Genomic DNA, 23,086 nt, shown 5'->3' with positions numbered 1-23,086 from the left:
GCTGGTGACTCTTCTTACAAGATCCCCCCAGTTTAGTACAAATTGGGTCACTGGGTCCAATTTTATGGGGCCCCATTTTTTCTTCCATTGGGGGCCCAAAAAAGTGGATCCCCTGACCCAATTTGTACCAAACTCAAGGTTCTTGTAAGGTGAGTGCAAATTCTGGTGCCTCTACCTTAAAAAATAAACCTCCTCCAGAGCCCTGCAAAGATTTCCAATAGACAACAAACAAGCCTGTGTCAAACCAGAGAATCTCACTGAAAAAAGATTTCCCTCAATAGCCAATAATGGGGGGAATGCCTTCATTGTCAGCTATGGAGAATTTTTGTGGGGCTCTAGGGAGCTGGTTTTTAAGTTAAAGGCACAAATTTGCAGTGTAGCTGCTGGTGACTCTCCTTAGAAGAACCCCCTAGTTTGGTAAAGTTTGGATCCCCTGACCCAATCTGTACCTAACTCAGGGTTCTTGTAAGGTGAATGCAAATTCTGGTGCCTCTACCTTAAAAAATAAACCTTCTCCAGAGCCCTGCAGAGATTTACCATAGACAATAAACGAACCTGCGTCAAACCAAAGAATCTCACTGAGAAAAGGTTTCCCTCAATAGCCAATAATGGGGGGAATGCCTTCATTATTTTTGTGGGGCTGGTTGTTAATGTAACGGCACAAATTTGCAGTGTAGCGGCTGGAAACTCTCCTTAGAAGAACCCCCTAGTTTGTTAAAGTTTGGGTTGGGGGTCTAATTTTATGGGGGCCCATTTTTCCCTCTGTTGGGGCCCCATAGAATTGGACCCCCCTGTCCCTATCTTTTACCAAACTTGGGGGTTCTTGTAAGAACAGTCACCTGTAGCTATGCTGCAAATTTGGTGCCTCTACCTTAAAACACAGTCCCACCCCCCACCCCCACAGCCCTGCAAAGAGTGTAATGGAGAAAATTTACGGATATCCCGAAAAACCCCTGAAAAAACCTTTGGTATGGGGTTTCAGCTTTTTGCGGAAATGCTGAAAATTTTCAGGTCCACTATACCTAAATCCAAAAAATATCAATTTTTTAAATACACACACCTCTATTGAGCATCTCTGATTGACATTTGCCAGGGTCTTCTTGTATTTGTACAAAAACAAAATGTCCTTATGAATTTCAGTGAGCTTCTCAGATCCTTCCAATCATATTCCATTATTAGAAAAGGGCAAGAGTCCAGTAGCACCTTAAAGACTAACAAAAATATTTTCTGGTAGGGTCTTTAAGGTGCTACTGGACTCTTGCTCTTTTCTACTACTGCAGACAGACTAACACAGCTACCCACTGTGAATATTCCATTATGTACATTTTGAGTACTTGTTTCCGAGTTCCGACACGTTTCAAAATTATCCTCCCATTTCTGGGTTAAATAAAACTTACCAGATGGACTCCAAACAACTCTCAGAAACTGCAGATGAATTTGGACTTTGCCACTTCTGTATGGAGAATCGGATTAAGGTCAAGAACAGGTGTCCACTGCATCAGCTGGGGCCTGCTTCATCCCTTGGGCATCCTGACAGCCGTTTTTCCAAAGACCATCTGTGGCTTTGCGAGGAATCACTATTTAAAATCAATGATGAGGCTTATCGCTATTCTCTCTCCTAAGCAAATAATCTTGACTAGGAGTGATTCGAGGTCCTTCAAAGTCTCCAGAGGCTCAAGCTGGGTTTTTATTAATGGAATAAATGCCATCCAATTTAAACGGATAAAGATGGAGAACACATAACAGAAATGAAGCAACAGAGGAATCTTTTTTTTTCCTCAGCAAAGCCTGGTGACTGGCAGATATAACATTGCTGTAAATTTATTTTTTTTAAATGTTGTTCATGTTTTTGACAGCTCAGAACCCACATAGATCCAGAATAGTTCAGAGGTTCCCAAACTGTGCTCCATGGAGCACTTGGTGCTCAATGAAACATCTCCTAGTGCTCCGTGAAGAGATTGCAAAGAAAAATACTGCTGTCATCCAGTTTAGTATATAGGTGCTAGGTGAAAATTAGTGCTCTGTGACGAATTTCTCTCCTGAAAAGTGCTCCATGACTCAAAAAGTTTGGGAACCTCTGGTCTAGTTTATGGTTTTGAAAGAAAACATATATTCCAGGTGAAGGGAATTCCTGTTAATTTTATTTTACTTAATTTTTTTTATCCAGAGTTGTAGACATATTCTGCTGTGACTTAGGTCTGCTTGTTAATGAGAGGATAAAAATTAAGGGTTGCAAATCTCCAGGTGGGGACTGAAGTTCTCCCAGAATGCAACTAATCTCCAGACTACAGAGATCAGTTCCCCCAGAGAAAATGGCAGCTTCACAGGGCAAACTCTGTACCTTAGATTCTAGGTAAAAACCCTCCCTTCATGAGCATCAGTGCCAAATCTCCAGGACTTTTCCAGGCCACAGTTGGCAACCCTATAAAAACTAGTCCCTGGGCTGTACCACTTCAGGCCACTAGGAGGATTTGCTGGATTCAGATCATACTTTCTGCTCCATGCATGATATTGTATATAAGGAATGAGCAATGTTTGTGCCCCTCACCACACATGGAATCAATTTTCCAGGGACCAGATGTGAGCAATCTACTCAATGTATGGATTGTATTGAGCTCTTTGTTCAGCAACTTTGGCTTGCACCATCCATGGAAACAACACTTCTAATCCCCTCCCCTTTCCTAGTTCTTCCAGTTTTGTTAATTATTGTTCTGGGTAGATGAAGATTATTCATCTGTACACTCACCACCACAGACAATGCCAGTTCTACTGTCATCATCCGATCTGTGTTACCAGTCTTCCATAAACAGTCCATCGAATGAAAGGTGCAGTTATCATGCAAACAATATGGTTAGTAAAGGCATGCAAGGAAAAAGGAAGTATTCCAGATGTACCCATTTGTGTGTGTGTGTGTGTGTGTGTGAATTGCTGTCAAGTCACAGTTGACTTATGGCAACCCGGTAGGGCTTTCAAGGCAAGAGACTAACAGAGGTGGCTTGCCATTGCCTTCCTCTGAATAGCAACTCTGGGCTTCCTTGGTGGCCTCCCATCCAAATAGTATCCAGGGCTGACCCTGCTTAACGTCTAAGTTCTGACAAGATCAAGCTAGCCTGGGCCTTCCAGGTCAGGGCGTACCCATTTAGCACAACTGAACCTCATAACCCCCATCACCTGTGTCAGTAAACCAAACAGATACGTGACATTGCTTGGTGTGCACATATTGGTGCATAGGTTTTGTGCCAGAGCTGGAGTTATGATATTCCCCTTGAGGCCTGCCCAAAGTACATTGCTGTGTCCTCTGCCCAACCTTTATATCATCACAAGGTATGGCCCTTCTTGTGTGAGTAATTTACCTTGATATAAAAGGACATGTCAAGAGAGATTGGCACTTACATCTTTCACTGCCTTATGCAGGATATATAATGTCACTTGGGCCCATATACAACAGGCATTTCATAACTGTTTCCTTCTTAATTTTTTTTCTTAATAGGCAATCCACTGTTAACCAGCAAGGTCAATGTCATTGTGAGTGTCCTAGATGTCAATGAATTCCCTCCAGAGATCGCAGTGCCCTACGAGAGTTATGTGTGTGAAAATGCAAAGCCAGGACAGGTATCCTCTCCTTTTTTTGTCCATGCTGTGTATTTGTCCATAATCAGCTACAGCGATCCCATGCAATGGTTAAGGAAGAACAGAAGCTGGTAATAGCAGTTGTTGGTACCTTTTGAGGACTTTACATGCATTGTGGTTTGTTCGTTTATTTATTGAATATACCCAATTGACTTTCTAAAGACTGAACTGCACTTGGGGCAACTGATGACGGCAATTCTTACAAAAACTCTGCGAAGTGGGTGCTTAGAAAAGTGATTTACAGTGCAATCCTGTAGCTCTCCCGTGCCACAGCAGTCTGGTACCAGTCTAATCACGGAGCAGCTAGTCTGTTCCCGAAAGCAAGGGTGTCAAACATAAGGCCAATGGGCCAGGTCCAGCTTCTTGAGAGTTCTTATCCAGCCCGTGAGCCAGTTGAGGCAGCCATCCGCCCCCCCCCCCCATCTGGGCTGGCAAGGCATGCCCTGGCCCGACCAAGTGATGTTAATATCATATCTGGCCCTCGTAACAATTTACACCCCTGCCCTAAAGGGTTCCAGCAGAGAGCGGGAGGCAGGCAAAAGACCGAGAAGCAGTGCCACGTCAGCGTCCCCAGCAGCCACACTTTTGCATCTCATGCAGATCACAAGGTGTGACGGCAGGGCTGTTATGCACAGGGAAGACAGGACCAATCATGGGCCAACAGGAGCAGGGGCCCATCCCTGCACTTGTCACAGCCAAGAGGTGGGAAGGGGCAGGGCCACATACCATGGAGCCATGTCCACAGCACACACACACACACTTAAAGGAATGGCAGTCTCCCACCAGTGGTAACACCGAGCAGATCCACAGCCCATTCGCTCCAAGGCTGCTATCGCCAAGAACTTGGCATGGGGAGACAAGAAGGAGAGTGCCCAGTCACTGGTGTCTGCCAGTCAATGGTGGGGTGCTTCCTGGCAGCCCGGCCACACTGCCAACTGGGGACCCTGTTTGCATCGTTTCAGCAAGGGACCTGATTCCTCCACATACTGGGGGGCTGCAGTAGCCACAGCACCCCGGACTAGGGGCAGCTGCCCGCCTCCCCCACCAGCACCCTTCCCAATCTGCCCTGCCCTTCAGACGTCTTCAAAGACGCCAGATCTTCCTGCTGCATCGACTCCCCCCAGCTGTTGCCTCTGGGGACCCTGTGATGCCCAGCATCCAGAGGACGACTGTTCCGTCTGCCACAGTTTGTCTCGGGAGGTCAGGGCGCAAAGATGGTCCATGACTTTGGGAACAAACATCAGGGCAAAGGGGCCTGAGGGGAAGCAGAGAGCAGCATCTGAGTCGTTGGACCAGCCGTACCATGCTGCCCCACGGCCGTTACCCATGCCCACAGCAACCTCTGCAGTCTGGGCATTCTGGTCCACCGCCCAATCATGAACGTCCACCTCCTCCTGCCTTGGCACAATGGGAGGATGGTTGGGGAGCTGGCTGCCCGGCGCTGGTGCACCCCTGTCACGACTGAGCCCCAGTCCATGGTTGTAGCGTAACCGAGAAACTGGGACAGGTCAGTAAACCCAACAGTCCTTAAAAGCTGAAAATGCTTTAATGATAGTAAAAAAAGTTCAAAAGTAGATTAAGACACAGTTACATAGTTATGAGGCACACTGGCAAGGAAAATAACAAAGTGTTAGCTGGCAGAATAAACTTACTAAACTGTTGCATAGATGCTGATCTTAATAGTTGTTGTTGGGTTTCTTTAATATGCCGACTTTCTCTACCACTTAAGGCAGAATCAAACTGGCTTACAATCACCTTCCTTTCCCCTCCCTACAACAGACACCCTGTGAGGTAGGTGGGGCTGAGAGAGTGTGACTAGCCCAAGGTCACCCAGCTGGCTTCATGTGTAGGAGTGGGGAAACCAACCCGGTTCACCAGATTAGCATCTGCCACTCATTTGGAGGAGTGGAGAATCAAACCTGGTCCTCCAGATCAAAGTCCACTGCTCCAAACCTCCACTCAACCACTACACCATGCTTATAATAGCTATAAGAACATAGTCTCAGGCTGCAGAATACTTGCTGGAGCTGAAGAATTACGGAGGAAGGTTGAATAACTTAGTAAAAGTAAAAAGGTAAAGTGGCCACAATGAAGCATAGCCTAACTTATGGTAAAGTGGACGCAGATCAGATGACCCACAACTCCCAATCAGAATAGTCTCCAGAAGTCTCTGGATGGTTCAAACTGGTTTGAGCTGGAATAGATAGAAGGATAGCCGTCAGAACCTGGGGCAGTCAGCACCAGAGTTCAAAGGCTCAGGAGAAAAGAGTGACTTTATCCCGCTCCCCACAGATGAGCTGACTCAATTACCGTATTTTTCGCTCCATAGGACGCACCTGACCATAAGACGCACCTAGTTTTTAGAGGAGGAAAACAAGAAAAAACCTTGTTTTTCTCTTCTAAAAACTTGTCTTATGGAGTGAATGCCGGCTGGGCACGTGCGCGTCGGGACGGCGCAAGCTGGCATTCCCCACCCCGACGGCCAGCTGGGAGGTGGGCGGGGCCGCACAGAGCCGGCTGGGCACGTGCGCGTCGGTACGGCGCGAGCCGGCGCACGCGCCCAGCCAGCTCTGTGCAGCCCCGCCCGCCTCCCAGCTGGCCGTCGGGGCGGGGAACGCCGGCTCGCGCCATCCCGACGCGCACGCGCCCAGCAGGCTCTGTGCGCCCTGCCCGCCTCCCAGCCGGCATTCACTCCATAAGACGCACAGACATTTCCCCTCACTTTTGAGGAGGAAAAAACTGTGTCTTATGGAGCGAAAAATACGGTAATTAACAAGCTGTTAGGGTAACAAGCTGCAGGTGTTGCTTGTTAGCTAAGAGTGTTGGCTAGGCCTCTGGGAAACTGCTGGAACTGAAACATTGGTACATAAAATGGAGAATAATACTGTTGTCAAGAACAAAGTGGTTCTTCTGTCTTGACAACCCTGCTAGCGTGGTGCAGATTCCCTCCTCCCCCAGCCTCAAGGCTGGTTCCTGGATACCTGCAACACCAGCCAGCCTGGCAACCTCCATGATCCACCTGTCGATGGACTGATGACTCCATCCCTGCTGAGTGAGTCACCTGCAGGGGGGGAAGGGCAGGCGTGAACAAGTGACAAGAGGAACCAGGGAGGGTGGGAGTGGTAGGGGACGTTACCTCCCCTTGCCCAGTCACCAGGACCCTTCGTATCCACAGGACACAACTTCGATGCCACAGCTGCCTACACCATACAGGAGGGCCTTAGCTCTGAGCAGACCCTCCTCTACCACCTGTTCATACAGGACACCATGGACCCTGAGAGCATGCAAGTGTTTCTGAGCCGGGCCAAATAAACTATTCCAGGACTTCAGAGTGTACTTCTCCATCCAAGTAGCATGACCCATGGCAGTACCTGCTCCGCTGCCATGGGCCAGAAAACACAGTGGAGAGCAGTACCAGAACAGCTCCTGGCAGTAGCAAAGCCCCCTCTGACATGCTCCACCGCCAGGCAGTATGGTGTCACCATCTCAGCCTTGGTCCAGTTAGGCCACTACTGGCTATTGCTGCTGCCAGATGCCATCGCAGCCATGCCACCAGCTCACAGGGGAATGCAGAGATGGGCCCATGCGTCATGGGAGCCATAGGACCTCGAAATGCACCCCACCTCCCTCTGCACTGATGATGGACACTAGGCAGCAGTTAGATGCCATGTGGGCTTGGGGCACAGCTCCTGGGGAAGGGGGTAGGTGAAGGAGGGGCCTTGTGTGGGGGCAGGCTGCAGGGGCCTGCAGCCCTTGGACTGTGATAATGACTGCCCCAGGTTCTGATGGCTGTCCTTCAACCCATGGCAACTGATTATGGATACCCCCATCTCCCATACCTGCTGACTCTGTATCCTGGAGACAAGCCGCCAGACCATGCTCTCTACAACCAAGCCTACTGCTGGATACACATGGTCATTGAGCAGGCATTTGAAGAAGAAGAAGAGTTGGTTTTTATATGCCAGTTTTCTCTAACTTTTAAGGAGAATCAAACCGGCTTACAATCACCTTCCCTTCCCCTCCCCACCTTGTGAGGTAGGCGGGGCTGAGAGAGAGCTCTAAGAGAACTGTGACTAGCCCAAGGTCACCCAGCTGGCTTCATGTGAAGGAGTGGGGAAACCAGCCCGGTTCTCCAGATTAGAGTCCACCGCTCATGTGGAGGAGTGGGGAATCAAACCTGCTTCTCCAGATTAGAGTCCGTCACTCTTAACCACTACACCATAATGTTACATCAGTTCTCAACTGCAAAAATTGGTGTGGATCAAGCACTTGCCAAGCCACAATACATGTATGATGAGCCACATTTGGCTTGGTGGATGTGATTGGGGGGGGGGATCTCTCCCTCATCTCCTACTTCGTTTTACCTCAGAGAATTGAGATGCCAGAGGCGGTATTCAGTTCGACAATAAAATAACAGAATTTTATTATACTCCACAGGAAAAGGTATTGGAGGAAAAACTAATATTAAGGAAAGGTACAGATTTTCTATATAAATAATGAGTTGCTCAACAAGTACAGCAGAGATGTTATTTTACTTAATCCAGGTTTCCAACCCTTTAAGGAAGCTTAGTCCCAGAACCTGCACACAGAGGTTCATGTGCATATGCTGCTGCCTAAAACTAGGAAGTGTGGAGATTCTCCTTTATTCCTTCCTTTTTCTCTCTGTGGAATTACTTCACAGCACTTAAAGTAATTCTCTCACGATACTTGGGCCAGGAATACTTCTTTCCTCAGAGACTATTCCTCCCCCCTGTGATTAGAGTAGGGACCTTTTTTCCTCCCAAACTCTCTTTTGTCACCCTTCTGTCCCCCCCCCCAAGTCCTACTAGGCACAACCCATCACACGGGAACCCAGAGTCAAAAAAACCCTTTTTTCCCAGCAGCTCAGTCTCCTCTCCTAAGCGCTGCTCACTCCCTGTACGTCCTTCTCACATACAGTCACTGACAGACATAAACCCTTAGTCCATCACAGTGGGTCCCAAGCTGTGTAGGCTTGCATTAGACATCTGATGCCGTGGCTGTTCTGCAAATTAAGCGTGACTCTCTCAGAAAGAAGTGTTCAGACACCTCCTAGTGGGCCTTAGAGATCCACTGAAGTGAGGCAGTATAATCACAAATTCCTGAGATGGGAACCAAAATCATAAAAATAAAAAAAATCCAGCCATTTCCTGCCCAGTGGGGAGAAATGCTATCAGATATAGACACAAACTGTACAGCAAGTGTAAATTCTGCTAACCTTTACTACTTTGTACCGCACGTTTCCTACCCTCATTAATGGTTTCAGTGAACTCAACTTTTCTCAAGGCCCCGCTCGACGGGAGTAAAGGCAACCAAATATCCTGCTGTTTGGTCTTGTTTTATCAGCTCTGCAGAATCGAGCGGAGAGTTGTGAGGCCCTGGGCCGTCACATTTTGTGCTTATTGCATTCACTGCCATTGCCCAAAGGAGTGAGGACTTGCAGCCTCGACAATTCTGTCGCGTGAATTATAATACCCACCGAGTGAAAATATTTCTTTGATCTCTTCTGGATGGGCAATAACCAGTTTTAAATAATTGTCTGTAGAAGCTGCTTATACGGACTCTTTTACAACACTTGCTTCTGTGAGGCACATAAAGCAAAGATACATTACAGCAAATGTCCAAAACGAGGGCACTGTCATCAGTGGCAAGGGAGTGCTGATAATCGTACATGTGTGTGCTGAATTTCCATAAACACAGAAACAGAAGGGTGAATATAATCAATCACCTGAGATCAATGTCCACTAGTATAATGAATGTTCAAACATTCACTTAGGTAATGCCATCATAAGATGGTGTGGTGGAGTGATTAGAGTGTCACACTAGGATCTGGGAGACCCCAGATCTGGGAAGTATTTCTTGACACAACACATAGTTAAATTGTGGAACTCCCTGCCCCAGGATGTGGTGATGGCTACCAACTTGGAAGGCTTGAAGCGGGGAGTGGACATGTTCACGGTGGACAGGACTATCCATGGCTACTAGTCAAAATGAATACTGGTCATGATGCATACCTATTCAGTATCAGAGGAGCATGCCTATTATCTTAGGCACTGTGGAACACAGGCAGGATGGTGCTGTTGCAGTCATCTTGCTTGTGGGCTTCCTAGAGGAACCTGGTTGGCCACTGTGTGAACAGACTGCTGGACTTGATGGGCCTTGGTCTGATCAAGCAGGGCTTTTCTTATGTTCTTATGAGCATGCCCATTATTTTAGGTGCTGTGGAACACAGACAAGAGAACGCTGCTGCTGTTGCCTTGTTTGTGGGCTTCCCAGAGGCACCTGGTTGGTCACTGTGTGAACTGACTGCTGGACTTGATGGGCCTTGGTCTGATCCAGCAGGGCCTTTCTTATGTTCTTATGACCCAACTTTGAATCCCCATTCTGTCATGGAAGTTTGCTGGGTGACCTGTAAGCCAGTTGGGGGGTCTCCATTGGGGGAAAAGGCGAGGTTTAAATTAAGTAAATACATTTATAAAATTCATGCATCTCTTTCTTCTATACGTGCCAACCTCAGCCCTTTGTGAAAGGAGTCAACACTTTGCCAACACTTTAGTCTGTCTTCTCTGGACCCAGAGGAGGGATGAAGAAGTGCCGTGTCAGGAAGTGAAGTTACCTGGCTTTGCTGATCTGCCACCACTCCATGATCATTCTAAAGCTTGCAGTAGAGAGAGAGCATGCCCAATTTTTCTGTGTTCATCCCACCAGAAAGGTGTTGTGGGCTTCCTAGAGGCACCTGGTTGGCAGCTGTGTGAACAGACTGCTGGACTTGATGGGCCTGGGTCTGATCCAGCAGGGCTTTTCTTATGTTCTTAGAGACTGGCTCTGTTGGGTGCATTCTTCCTGTGGAGAAATACCTGCTAGGGAGGGCGACACTGGGGAAACAAAGGCCATTCTTTCCTGGTCCTGTTATGGTCTGTATACATCCAGAGAGTGACCAGGAGATGGAACTTCAGAGCTGCCTTTTTAACGTCAATTTGTGAAATGCCCGTCATTGTGATGGGTGGAATAAGCTATGAAAGGCCAGCCTATATATGCACGGGCACACTCCACAGCTCACAATGAAATAATAAGAGAAGAGTAGGTTTTTTATACCCTGCTTTTCTCTACCATTAAGGAGTCTCAAAGCAGCTTACAGTCACCTTCCCCTCCCCACAACAGACACTTTGTGAGGTAGGTGGGACTGGGAGAGTTCGGAGAGAACTGTGACTAGCCCAAGGTCACCCAGGAGGCTTCATGCGGAGGAGCAGGGTATCGAATAGGGCTGTCAATTTGGTTCGGCCCGAACTGAAAATCAGCCGAATTTCCCTTGATTCGGCTGTTTTTAGTTCGGGAGGAACCGAACTCAAAACTGGCGGGCAACCGGGGGGGCCGAATTCAGCGAGTTCGGGAGTTTGCGAATAAATTCGGCCAATTCGGGGCCTTCAGTAAGCAGCATAACCTTCAGTAAGCAGCATTCTCCTCCCCCGGCCAATCGGTGGCCAAGCTGGGTCTTCTTCTGGCCAATCAGTCAGGATTGAGTACTGGAGGAATCAGCTGATGTGCGGCCGGCCGGGGAAAGAGAGAGAGAGAGGGAAATCCTCATGTGTGTGTGAGGGGGTGCTTGTGCACATTCGCTCCTTTCCGTGGCTGCAGGGGGCGCATTTTTTGGGGTACAGACTCCAAACTTTCAGGGGATATTCAGACAGGTTTTCTTAAGAGACCACCCAAGTTTTGTAAACATTGGGTCAGGGGGTCCCGAGATATGGGCTCCCCCCTTTTTCTTTCCATGGCTGCAGAGGGCGCATTTTTGGGTGTGCTGACCCCAAACTTTCAGCGGAGCATCAGACAAGGCTTCTTAAGATACCCTCCAAGTTTTGTAAACATTGGGTCAGGGGGTTCCGAGATATGGGCTCCACCCCTTTTTCCTCTCCCCCCTTTTCCATTTTCGTGGCTGCAGGGGGTGCTTTTTTGGGGGTTCAGCCCCCAAACTTTTATCATAGCTTCAGAGAATCCCTCTTAAGAGACCACCCAAGTTTTGTAAAGATGGGTTCAGTGGGGGCTGAAATATCGGCTCCCCCCCTTTTCTCTTTCCGTGGCTGCAGGGGGCACATTTTTGGGTGTGCCGACCCCAGACTTTCAGCGGAGCTTCAGTCAAGGCTTTTTAAGAGACCACCCAAGTTTTGTAAACATTGGGTCAGGGCCCCCCGAGATATGGGCTTTCCCCTTTTCCCTATTGGGATGAATGGATCACCCTCGAGAGATGCATACATATGGATCTTATATTGGATACAAACGGAATCATATTGGATTACCCAGCCTCCCAGCCCCTCCTGCTGGAACAGAAGACAGCCACAGTAAGACCCCTTTGGGGGCTTTAATCTATAATTTTTCTTTTCTGTGTGTGTGTGTGGGGGAAAGCAGAGTCTGTGTGTGTGTGTGGGGAGGGAGCAGTTTCTGTGGGTGGGGGGGAGCCAAAGGGGGCTTTTGCCGGTTCTGCCTGGGGTGTGTGTTCCCCCTCCAGTCTCTCTCTCCCTGGTTTGAGAGGGGGCTTCATTTTTATTCTTCAGGTTTTTCCTCATTCATAAGATCAGTTAGGTTATTTTGATGCTTGCTCAAAACTGGTTTTCAAATGGTGACTTAAAGAATGCATCTGCCTGGTCCCAAGTCCAATGCAAAAGGAGAAATTCCACCCCCTCCTGCTCATTATGCATAGCTAGCTGCCTCTGTCCCTTTCCATGGTTTGCAAACTCCCAGGTGTTGCTTTGCACTGTTGCAAAGGTGTTGCATTGCGTGCTTGTGTTGCTTTGCAGTTGTATTGTTTTGCAAAATTCTTCACACCTGCCCCGCCCTTTGCATGTTTGCAAAGGTGTTGCTTTTCAGTTGTGTTGCTTTGCAAAGTTCTTAGCACCTGCCCCGCCCTTGCTCTCATCAGCTGTTTGTCGGGGCTGGGAGCTTTGTGCGTGGGCGGCAAGCTCTGCTGAGAGATACACATTAAGGGTGGGGGGGACTGCTTTCAGGGCCCATATCTCAGCCCCCCCTGACCCAATCTTTACAAAACTCGGGGAGTCTTTCAATATACATCCTTTGAAGCTCTGCTGAAAGTTTGGGACCTCTAAGCCCAAAAATGCCCCCCCCCAGAGCCGCGGAAAGTGGCTGTTGTGTTTTTAATGGCTTTATTCGGCCGAATTTTTTTTCCGAACTTTGAATTCCCGCCGAATTGAACGGATCCGAAGTGGGGAAGTTCGGACTTCGGCACGTACCGAACCCACAAGGGCCAAATTCGGCCGAATCCGAACTGTACCGAATTTTTTTTTTTTGACAGCCCTAGTATCGAATCTGGTTCTCCAGATTCAAGTCTGCCGCTCTTAACCACTACACTATTCTGGATCTCTGTTGCCCAAGGCTGAACTGCTCAGTGTTGGGGGCGATGCACAAGGATTGTCCTCAAGTACAGCACTTCTCCCCTTTGGAGTGAGTTGCAGCCCCTTTGTTTAAATGTGAAAAAGCAAAGGGTAGGAAGTGACAAGGAAAATACTAATTCATTTACAAAAGTAGGACTTGCCAAAGTGGGGGTGGCAGCTGGGTTTTGCTGTGTTGGAGAGTTGTACACATGAAACGTGAGAAGCATGAGGTTGCTGGACCGCTCAGCATTGGACATTCTCAGATTGATCGAATGAGGGGAACCACCTGGACTTCCTTTGACCCATGCATGTATCACTAATTGCGTTTCCACCAGTTGCATTTGCTCTTCCTTTGTATCGTAGCACAGCGATCGTACGAAAACCCTCTAACAAGGAATAAATATGTGTGAACAAATGGAGAACCGTATACATTTATGTATATGTTTTATATAGAGGGGTGTGTATGTAAAATCTTTTCTGAATCCATTCTCTGATGCATTTGCCCACATACCCATTCACATGTTGCTTACTCAATATTTGTATTCCCACCCAGCTTACTCACACTATCCACATACCACTCTCATATACAAGCACCTACACGGTCTAACAATTATCCAGTGCTTTGCTAATAGAGTTTCTTTGCTTCAGGGTTGATTCCCTTTCTACCAATAGTGCCTACCCCATTTATCCTGAAGCCTGCTGAGCTGACATTTGCTTAAAATTCTGAGCAGTCAGTATGTTCATAGAAGTGTTGCTTCAACTGAGAGAAAAGTGAGCTTTCCAGCTGGAAACCTGAACCAATGGCAAGGGGCTTCACTTTTCTCTCAGCTGAAGCCAGAGTTCTTCCAGCCAATAGCTGCAGAGTTTTCAAAGGAAATAGCCGGGTTTTTCTGCAAGTCCATGTTTTAATTTGATAACCTGTTTTTATTTCCGCAGCCACAGTTAAGTGCTTTTGACAGACTGATCAAAGCTATATGACTTTGCATATAAACGTGTAGATCAAAGACTGGAGAATCACATTATTTCCAGAGATTAAGAGTGGGGGATGAATAGGGGATCCATATTCCACCTAAGCATTGAATTTTTTTTTTGGGGGGGGGGATGTTAAATGGTGGAATCCTAATAAGCCCAGAGCTGCATGTTGTAACTCAACAACCTCTAGTTCTATTTTGTTATTTCATTATCATGTTAAGATTTCTCTGGTTCAGTCAGAGATGTGTGCCCAAGTGTTGTTTTATTGTGGTTTTAGGTCATTCAGATTGTTGGTGCTGCCGACAAGGATTTGTCACCTGCTGGGCAAAGATTCTCCTTTCGATTGTCACCTGAGGTTTCGACAAAGCCAAACTTCACAGTCCACGATTACAGAAGTAAGGTGGTTTTTTGTCAATTAATTGGTGCTCTTACGGCTGTCCCTGCAGCCATGTGTGTCTCTGTGTGTATATAGTTTCAATGGGCAATTGCCTTTTTTCCAGATATTGAGCAAAAGCGATAGGAACAGTTCAGGGTCAACATTGCCAACTATATGATGAACGGCTGAAGGTGCAGCACCCCAGTCAAGGAATGGGTGTATGTGTGCACATACAGTTTTGAACATGACTTTCCCCCATTACTTAATCAATAGAAAAAAAGTTAGATAGGTCCTTTGGGCCCTGACCTGGATGGCCCAGGCTAGCATGAGCTTGTACAACATTTGTCTCTTGTACCTCCCAATCACTGCATACCTGATTACTGTCTTTTATCAAAAGCATTGCATGGGAAATGCACACATGAACCAACGCACACATAAAACAGCAATATGCAGTCTTCATAATGTAGAGAAATCTAAATCATGTCATTGTCTGAGCAAATCGGCTCTGAGGCAAGCGGTAAAAATGGGACTAAGACATGAGCTTTAGCTCAGCTGGGCCTCCAGTCGCAGAAAGCTAGCAGAAGGCTGGAACACCTTTCAGTGGGTTTCCCCCTAAAATAAAGCCTGCCTTCCGATACGCATAAGAACATAAGAAAAACCCTGCTGGATCAGACCCAGGCCCATCAAGTCCAGCAGTCTGTTCACACAGTGGCCAACTGGTGCCTCCAGGAAGTCCACAAACAAGATGACTAGGGTGGTGCATTCAATAAAAGCCGAACCGGAAAAAAGCCTGAAAAATGCCATTGTTTGGGTTCGGGTTTATTAACCCAAAAATTTTCAGAAAATCTGTGTTTTCTGGATTTTCCAAAAAAAATTCAGTTTCAATAAACCCAAACCCAAAATAATACCGGGGTGGGTGGGTAGGTGGGAATTGGTCGACAGCCCTAAAGACAACTGCAGCAGCATTATCCTGCCTGTGTTCCACAGCACTTAATATAATAAGCATGCTGCTATAAGAACATAAGAAAAGCCCTGCTGGATCAGACCAAGGCCCATCGAGTCCAGCAGTCTGTTGACACAGTGGCCGACCAGGTGCCTCTAAATAAGCCCACAAACAAGACGACTGCAGCAGCACCATCCTGCCTGTCTTCCAAAGCACCTAATATAGTAGGCATGTTCCTCTGATCCTGGAGAAAATAGGTGTGCATGATGACTAGTATCCATTATTACTAGTAGCCATGAATTCTCTTCTCCTCCATGAACATGTCCATTCCCCTCTTCAAGCCTTCCATGTTGGCAGCCATCACCACATCCTGGAGCAGGGCTTTCCACAATTTATCTATGCATGGTTTGAAGAAATACTTCCTTTTCTCTGTTTTGAATCTCTCACCCTCCAGCTTCAGCAGATGACCCTGGGGCATTTTTCACGGTAGATTTTGCTTCTGTTTTGCCACGGACTTAAAAAAACCACGATTTAAATGTTTTTTTCATGGCCGCGATTTATCCCCGTCAATTATCTGTAGTTTTGGTTTTTCATGGGAACAAAGCACGCTGTATTTGACAATGGTTTGGTCTGTCCCTTTTGCAGGAGGCCTCCCCTTCCAACAGGCTCATTGTTTATGCCTGCCCCCAGCTCCGCCCCAACTCCGCCCAGCAGATTAACTCGGGCGGTTCACCAGCCCCAGCGCAAAAAACAAGCACCAGTCCCTCTGGTCTCCTCCATTTTTCTTCCACCCTCGCTCTTTTCTTCTTTTGGAACAGTCAGATTCCAAATTGGGGTGGGGGGGACAAGGCAGCGCTTTCCTCAAAGCTTCCCTCTATTTTCTATAGGTGTGGAACCCATTGCCCTGTAATGATAGACAGGATTGGGGGGGGGGGACAGGGAATCCATGTGCCCAGAGAAGTGTTTAGCTGAAAGTGGAAATTGGGGGGGGAGAGGAAAGAAGGCCCCTGGATTGCGCGCTGGCCATGATCCGGCCACATTGCATCGTGAGAGACAGGAGGGCTCCTAGCTTGCGCACCAGCCCCGATCCAGCCAGTGTGCATGGGGGGGGGAGGAAAAAAGGCCCCTGGATTGTGCACTGGCCATGATCTGGCCACATTGCATCGTGAGAGACAGGAGGGCTCCTGGCTTGCGCACCAGCCCCGATCCAGCCAGTGTGCATGGGGGGGGGAGAGGAAAGAAGGCCCCTGGATTGCGCGCCGGCCATGATCCGGCCACAGTGCATCGAGAGAGAGGAGGGAGACCCAGAGCAGGCTGGCCGCCCCTCTTCAGAAGAGTGATGGGAGGGAGTTTCACCTTGGGTTTTCCGCTCTCAGGATGCACATTTTTCCCATCCAATTTCTCAAAAATCCCCCCTCCCCTCTGGGGCAGAGGGGCCAACAGCCCCTTCCCTTGAACATCCCCCCCCCACGGGTCCAGCTGCCCTAGACTGAGCTGCCACCACCACCACCCCCAGCGCGAGAGGAGCACATGGCGTGGCCCCGCCGGTCTCCCCCTGGAGCCGTCCGTCCGACGTCCCCCTGGGCTTGGAGGTGTGGGCCCAGCTCCAAGGCCCATCCCGGGCGAGGGGCGGGGAAGGCGTGCGGGGACGGAGGGAGAGAAGTGCCAGGATTCTAGGCAGGCAGGCAGACAGCCAAAGGGGCGGTATTCTTGTCTGAGCGCAAAACTCCCCCAGCCAAGCACAGTTCTTGGGGGAGGAGAAAGGAGACATCCCGGGGAGCGAAGCAAACATTTTTTCATGGGCATCCGAGCAACAAAACACACATCCACAGGAAAGATCGTCTCAAAAGTGGTTTGGATTGCCTCTCTTTTAACCCGGCTTATTTTGCTCGGGGGGGGGGGGGGACACGGATCTGCAGTGAATAACCAAAATTTGACTCCGATGCAAATCAGCGTCGAAACAGCAGCAAATCTCCGTGAAGAATACCCCCCTGTGTTCTAGTATTATGAGAGAGAACTAACTGATGGGTTCTGGTGGGAACTAAAACTATCTATAAGAAAACAGACAGTGTCACTTTATCTCTCAATTCTAATGCAGCACCATTCAAAGAGGAGAAGCAAAAACCTCCGCTAGAGAGAGCCTCGTAATGTTGTGGGAGAGGCTGCGAGAACTTGAAAGCGTTTGAGAGATAATAAACTCGAAGAGAGCACCGTAGGCAATCCTATTCAGACTTGCCAGCAAATTGGTTTCTCAACTCTCTCCTTGCTTAATCCTTTTAATCTTTACATCTGTTTCCTTCCTCATTGGGTTTCTTCGATTGGGGAGGGGGGAGCAGCGATAACCCAGTTCCTTCTGGGGAAGTGGGAGGGGGGAATGCTGCTGCTTACAGAAGCTCACTTGAAACCTGAGATTACCAACAAATGGATGAGTGGCATCAAGTGTCTGGTTTGATCTCTGGTGGGACTTTTCTTAATCATCTGTTCTGAACAGGGGCAGGGTTGGGAAAGATTTCCTATCTTTTTCAGGTGTCTCTAGTGGAAACTGGTGAAACAAGAAAGCCAAGGTTCCCTTCCCATGAGAGAATGGACTGCAAATCACAGCAGGCAAAGGGCACTGAGGCAGATTAAAGTGAAACAAGAAACTCCAAGTAGGGGGAAGATAATGTGAACACAATACCAGTGCCTCCAGGGTTTTCCTTCCATCCTTCTTTTTGTCTGCTTTGACATGTTTGCAGTTAAACTGGACAAGACTACTGCAACAATTAGCAGTTGCCCAGGAGAAAGTTGTCCCCAGTGAGAGTGGAACAAGGGGCTATTATCAAAAGTGTGGCTGCCACCGAAAGCAAAAGCTCCTCTCCTCATCTTTACCCAGTAATATTTTGTAATGCAAAATATATGGCATGAGAGCACTGTGCAGTAGATTTCCCCAGCTCCACAGAGAGCCAGTGTGGTGTAGTTGTTAACAGCGGTGGACTCTGATCTGGAGAACCTGGTTTGATTCCCCACTCCTCCACATGAGCGGCGGACTCTAATCTGGTGAACCAGGTTGGTTTCCCCACTCCTCCACATGAAGCCAGCCGGGTGACCTTGGGCTAGTCACAGTACTCTCTGAACTCTCTCAGCCTCACCTACCTCACAAGGTGTCTGTTGTGGGGAGAGGAAGGGAAGGAGATTGTAAACCAGTTTGATTCTCCTTAAAAGGTAGAGAAAGACAGCATATAAAAACCAACTGTTCGTCTTTATTTCATTTTCTGTGTCTTGTGAAGGAGAATATACTAACTTCACAATGACATAGTGCGATACGTTTTCTGTTACTGGATTGGGGGGGCAAACGTGCTGCATCTATGGGCACTTCTGGAATTTTGTGAAAGGGCAGTGGATTCTGCCACAAAATGGCTGCCAAGGTAGGAGGGATGAATCACAAAATGGCCATCATGGTGGGCAATCATGATGTGATGAATAAGCAGCTATTGCTGGACGTGTGCTCCATGCAGATCCAAAGGTAATGCCTCCTGGGGTCTTCTGTAGCATCTGTTGCTCCAGTGAAGTGGTGGAAAGGCAGGACTGACCCTTTGCTTTGGGGAAAAGATGCTTTGGTGAAGAAGCAAGTAGGTGCCAGGAAACATATTGACAGACACCATGGTGCTCACAATTGCCATGTTGGGGATCACTGTAGTATATGTTGCTGGGAGAGTGAAGAGTGTGGCAGGGTTTTATTTGTCTGTCCTTCTTAGAGCTCCCACTCTACATTCTGCACCTTTCTTTTCCTTTCCAACTCAGTCTTTTCCTTTCAGTAACTAGGACTCTAGTCTGCCCAGCAACAGACCACAATCTCCCTGCCCCAGGATGTGGTGATGGCTGCTAATTTGGAATGCTCTCCGAGGAGAGTGGACATGTTCATGGAGGATAGGGCACTCCATGTTTACTAATTAAAATTAATACTAGTCATGATGCACATTTATTCTCTCCAGGATTAGAGGAGCATGTCTATTATATGAGATGCTGTAGAACACCGGCAGGATAATGCTGCTACAGTCGTCTTGCTTGTGGGCTTTCCAGAGGCACCTGGTTGGCGACTGTGTGAACAGACAGCTGGACTTGATATACCTCAGTCTGATCCAGCAGGACTTTTCTTATGTTTTTATGTGGTGATGGCCACCAACTTGGAAGACTTTAAGAGGGGAGTGGACATGTTCATGGAGGAGAGGGCTATCCATGACTACTAGTCAAAATAGATACTAGTCATGATGCATAACTGTTCCCTCCAGGATCAGAGGAGCATGCCTATTGTATTAGATGCTTTATAACACAGGCAGGTTAATGCTGCTTCAGTCGTCTTGTCTGCAGGCTTCCTAGAGGCACCTGGTTGGCCACTGTGTGAACAGACTGCTGGACCTGATGGGCCTTGGTCTGATCCAGCAGGACGTCTCTTATGTTCTTATGTGGTGATGGAAGGCTTTCAGAGGGGAGTGGACATGTTCATGGAGGACAGGGCTATCCACTGCTAGTAGTCAAAATGAATACCAGTCATGGTGCATACCTGAACACATGAAGCTGCCTTATACTGAATCAGACCCTTGGTCCATCAAAGTCAGTGTTGTCTGTTCAGTCTGGCAGCAGCTCTCCAGGGTCTCAGGCAGGGGTCTTTCACATCACCTACTTGCCTAGTCCCTTTAACTGGAGATTCCAGGGATTGAATCTTGGACCTTCTGCATGCCAAGCACAGACTGCTGGACTTGCCAGGGTTCTTTTTGGCAATTTCCACATCATGAAACGAAGCATAGAGAGAGAATCAAATCCTGAGTTTTCTGTTTTTCAGACAACTCGGCTGGCATTGTGGCCAGGAGAAGTGGCTACAGCCGGAGGCAGCAAGAACTGTACTTTCTCCCTGTTGTGATAGAAGACAGCAGCTATCCCATTCAGAGCAGCACCAACACGATGACAATTCGGGTGTGTCGGTGTGATTCTGATGGTACCATCCTCTCTTGCAACGTTGAAGCCATCTTCCTTCCAGTTGGACTCAGCACGGGAGCCCTGATCGCAATCTTGTTGTGCATTGTGATACTTTTAGGTTAGTATTCCTTCTTTTACATGCGGTTCATTTCATTGACACCCCCAGGAACAGGACTGGGCGCAATGTGATTGTTCTGCAATGAGAGAAGAGAAATCGGTTTTGAAAAATCCACACACAAATGCACACACTGACAGCCAAAATAGAATATTTATTTATTTATTTTGTCTCCTGCCTTTCCCGCTGAGACTCAAGGTGGATCACAAAATATTAAAAACATGCAATGGGAACACTATAAGACATGCTGTAAATAAGGCAACAAGAACGGGTTCCAGGGGCTTACCTGGAGCCCTGTTTGTCGGTGCAGGCAGGGAGAAAGGGTTCAGGAAGCAGCTGATTGGTGGCTCTTCGGCGGGGGCCATCGGAGGATGAGCGGCATTTTTCGCTGCTTTGTCCCTTCATCAGCTATTGCTTGGCTTGGGGTGCAGCCAACCAACTAGCCTCATCTTTTGGTTCAAACGAGCCAATCCAGGAAGACTTGGGCTGGGGTGGAAGTTGGGCAGATGTCAGAATCAAGGTTTTCGCTCCAGTCCGCATGGTCTGAATAAATGGAGGCACGCTGCTGCTTTCCTCTCAGTTGCCTCCAGCACTGCCCACTCTCCCTATTTTTATGTTATTTAATTGTTAATTGTTAATTGTTCAATTGTCACAACTTGGGGCAGTGTGAGCATGGGGCTGTAATCAGTTTTTTTGGGGAAAGCGGCCTGCGTGCCCCTTTCCTTCCTTGGTCGGGGGATCCCATTAAGGGATTTTTTGAGGGGAGGCGGCTTTGGGCAGGACAGGCCCAGCTCAGGGGCGATGCAAAACAGCTTCCTCTCAAGTGGCAGGGGAACCACCAAGTGGCTCACGTCGAGGTAAAATCCCTTGTACCGCCATCCCTTTGCTACTTCAGCAGGTTCACTGGGAGTAGGTGGAAACATCAGGAGCATTGGGGTCGAATGATGTTCTGATTCTACCCACATGCTGCACCAATGCATCTTGTCAGCTGTTGCCAATTCAAGTTCTGGCCGTGTTTACTCCAAATAATAAAAAATTGTTCCAGTTAAGCAGTTGTATATGAACATTTGTAATTAAAAATTTGTGTTTAAATTTTATTTAAAAATAAAAAATAGTGGGATGGCTTGCTGGGCCTCTCCTCCCTTTTTGGTCCTGGGCCAACCAGACTTGATTACAAAATTAGAAAACAATGCAGTAAAAACAATACAATACATATTAAAACAGTGCCATAAACTACAGTCCTGTTCCCTTTGTAAAAGCACCCTTGTGAACAATTCCATTTTACTACAGTCCGATTCCAAAAATAAAGTACTCTGGTATACGTGTCATAAAGTATGAGATATGTGTGTGTGGAGGAGGGGTTCCTTGCATTAAACAGAGATCACTTAAAAACATAAGAAGAATCCTGCTGGATATTGGCCAACCAGTTGTCCTGGAGGGCCAACAAGAGGGCATAGAGATCAAGGCTATGTCCCAACATTGGTATTCAGAGATTTGCTGTTTTTTAAAAGCCCTTTTTATACCTGAGTTCTCAAGTAATGTGTGAATTAGCCCCCATAGATCTTCAGTATCAGAAACCAATGCAACATTTTATTGGCAAAAGGTCCCATCTCTTTCTTTACATAATTTACAATTCTGCTCTTCTCCTAGTCATCGTCGTTCTGTATGTAGCGCTGAGACGGCAGAAGAAAAAAGACACCCTCATGACCTCAAAGGAAGACATCCGAGACAATGTCATCCATTATGATGATGAAGGAGGTGGAGAGGAGGACACTCAAGCTTTCGACATTGGGGCCCTGAGGAATCCAAAAGCAGTCGAGGATAACAAAGTACGGCGGGACATAAAGCCGGACGCTTTCTGCTTACCTCGCTCCAGACCACCCGCAGATGACAACACAAACATCAGAGATTTCATAAATCAACGACTGCGAGAAAATGATGGGGATCCCTCAGCTCCCCCATATGACTCTCTAGCAACATATGCTTATGAAGGGAATGGATCCGTGGCCGAATCTCTCAGCTCGATAGATTCTGTCGCAACAGAAGCAGATCAGGATTATGACTATCTGAGTGACTGGGGACCACGCTTTAAAGTGCTAGCAGAAATGTTTGGAGAAGAAGAAAGTTATAACCCTGACAAAGTCACTTAGCTCAGGTGGGCGGGAAGGTGAAAACGTAAATCGACAGCAAATTTAAAAATAAACAAGCTTTATAGGACAAGATTCCTTTGATTATAAGAGATAGCAGCTGTTTCCAGCGAGTTCCTATATTTATCATATCGTCCATTTTGGTTTACCTATTTGTTGGGGCAAAGGATCGTCCTTGACTTTCTATTTCTTTTGTTGGTTGATCTTTTTTATTGTTACTTTGGAGTCACACTGAGACAATCTCAGGCCTAGTAGCTACAATTTATCAATACAACAACGTAGAAAGAAAAGACAGCTTTCTGGCATCACGGTGGAAGAGTGGTAGGTTTTTTCTTAATTCCACTAAAGTGCCTATTGAAACTCTTACCATTTAAAGTGGAAATGACTGCTGCAACGGAGCTAAGGAGAACAGGCATAAAGGGAAAGACATTAACTTTATGTCAAGGAGCAATAGCAACATGCAGGCTTCTGAATCTTTTAAAACAAAACTGGAGAACAATTGCTGGAATCTCTGGCCAGTGACTGTGGTTTGGTAGGGATCGTGTTCTT

General features: G+C 47.5%; 1 protein-coding gene across 2 annotated transcripts in view; it reads left to right on the top strand.

Moving 5' to 3' along the window:
• The window catches only part of CDH12 (cadherin 12), a 214,766-nt gene extending 192,013 nt beyond the window's left edge, over positions 1-22,753 (top strand). Inside the window, exons 8-11 of one of the 2 annotated variants that reach the window (XM_056854055.1) lie at positions 3,491-3,612; positions 14,281-14,398; positions 20,142-20,393; positions 22,041-22,753. In XM_056854055.1, coding sequence (XP_056710033.1) covers positions 3,491-3,612; positions 14,281-14,398; positions 20,142-20,393; positions 22,041-22,540 — 992 coding nt within the window. In that variant the 3' untranslated portion in view covers positions 22,541-22,753. Of the gene's footprint in view, positions 1-3,490; positions 3,613-14,280; positions 14,404-20,141; positions 20,394-22,040 lie in introns of those variants that run through there. The other variant, XM_056854056.1, reaches the window with a different exon arrangement.
• The last annotated feature ends 333 nt before the right edge of the window (positions 22,754-23,086 follow it).

The sequence above is a fragment of the Euleptes europaea genome, chromosome 8 (assembly GCF_029931775.1).
Source record: "Euleptes europaea isolate rEulEur1 chromosome 8, rEulEur1.hap1, whole genome shotgun sequence".
Taxonomy (NCBI): Eukaryota; Metazoa; Chordata; class Lepidosauria; order Squamata; family Sphaerodactylidae; genus Euleptes; species Euleptes europaea.
The sequence above is the reverse complement of the archived record's forward strand: the minus strand, read 5'-3'. Positions and strand labels throughout refer to the sequence as shown.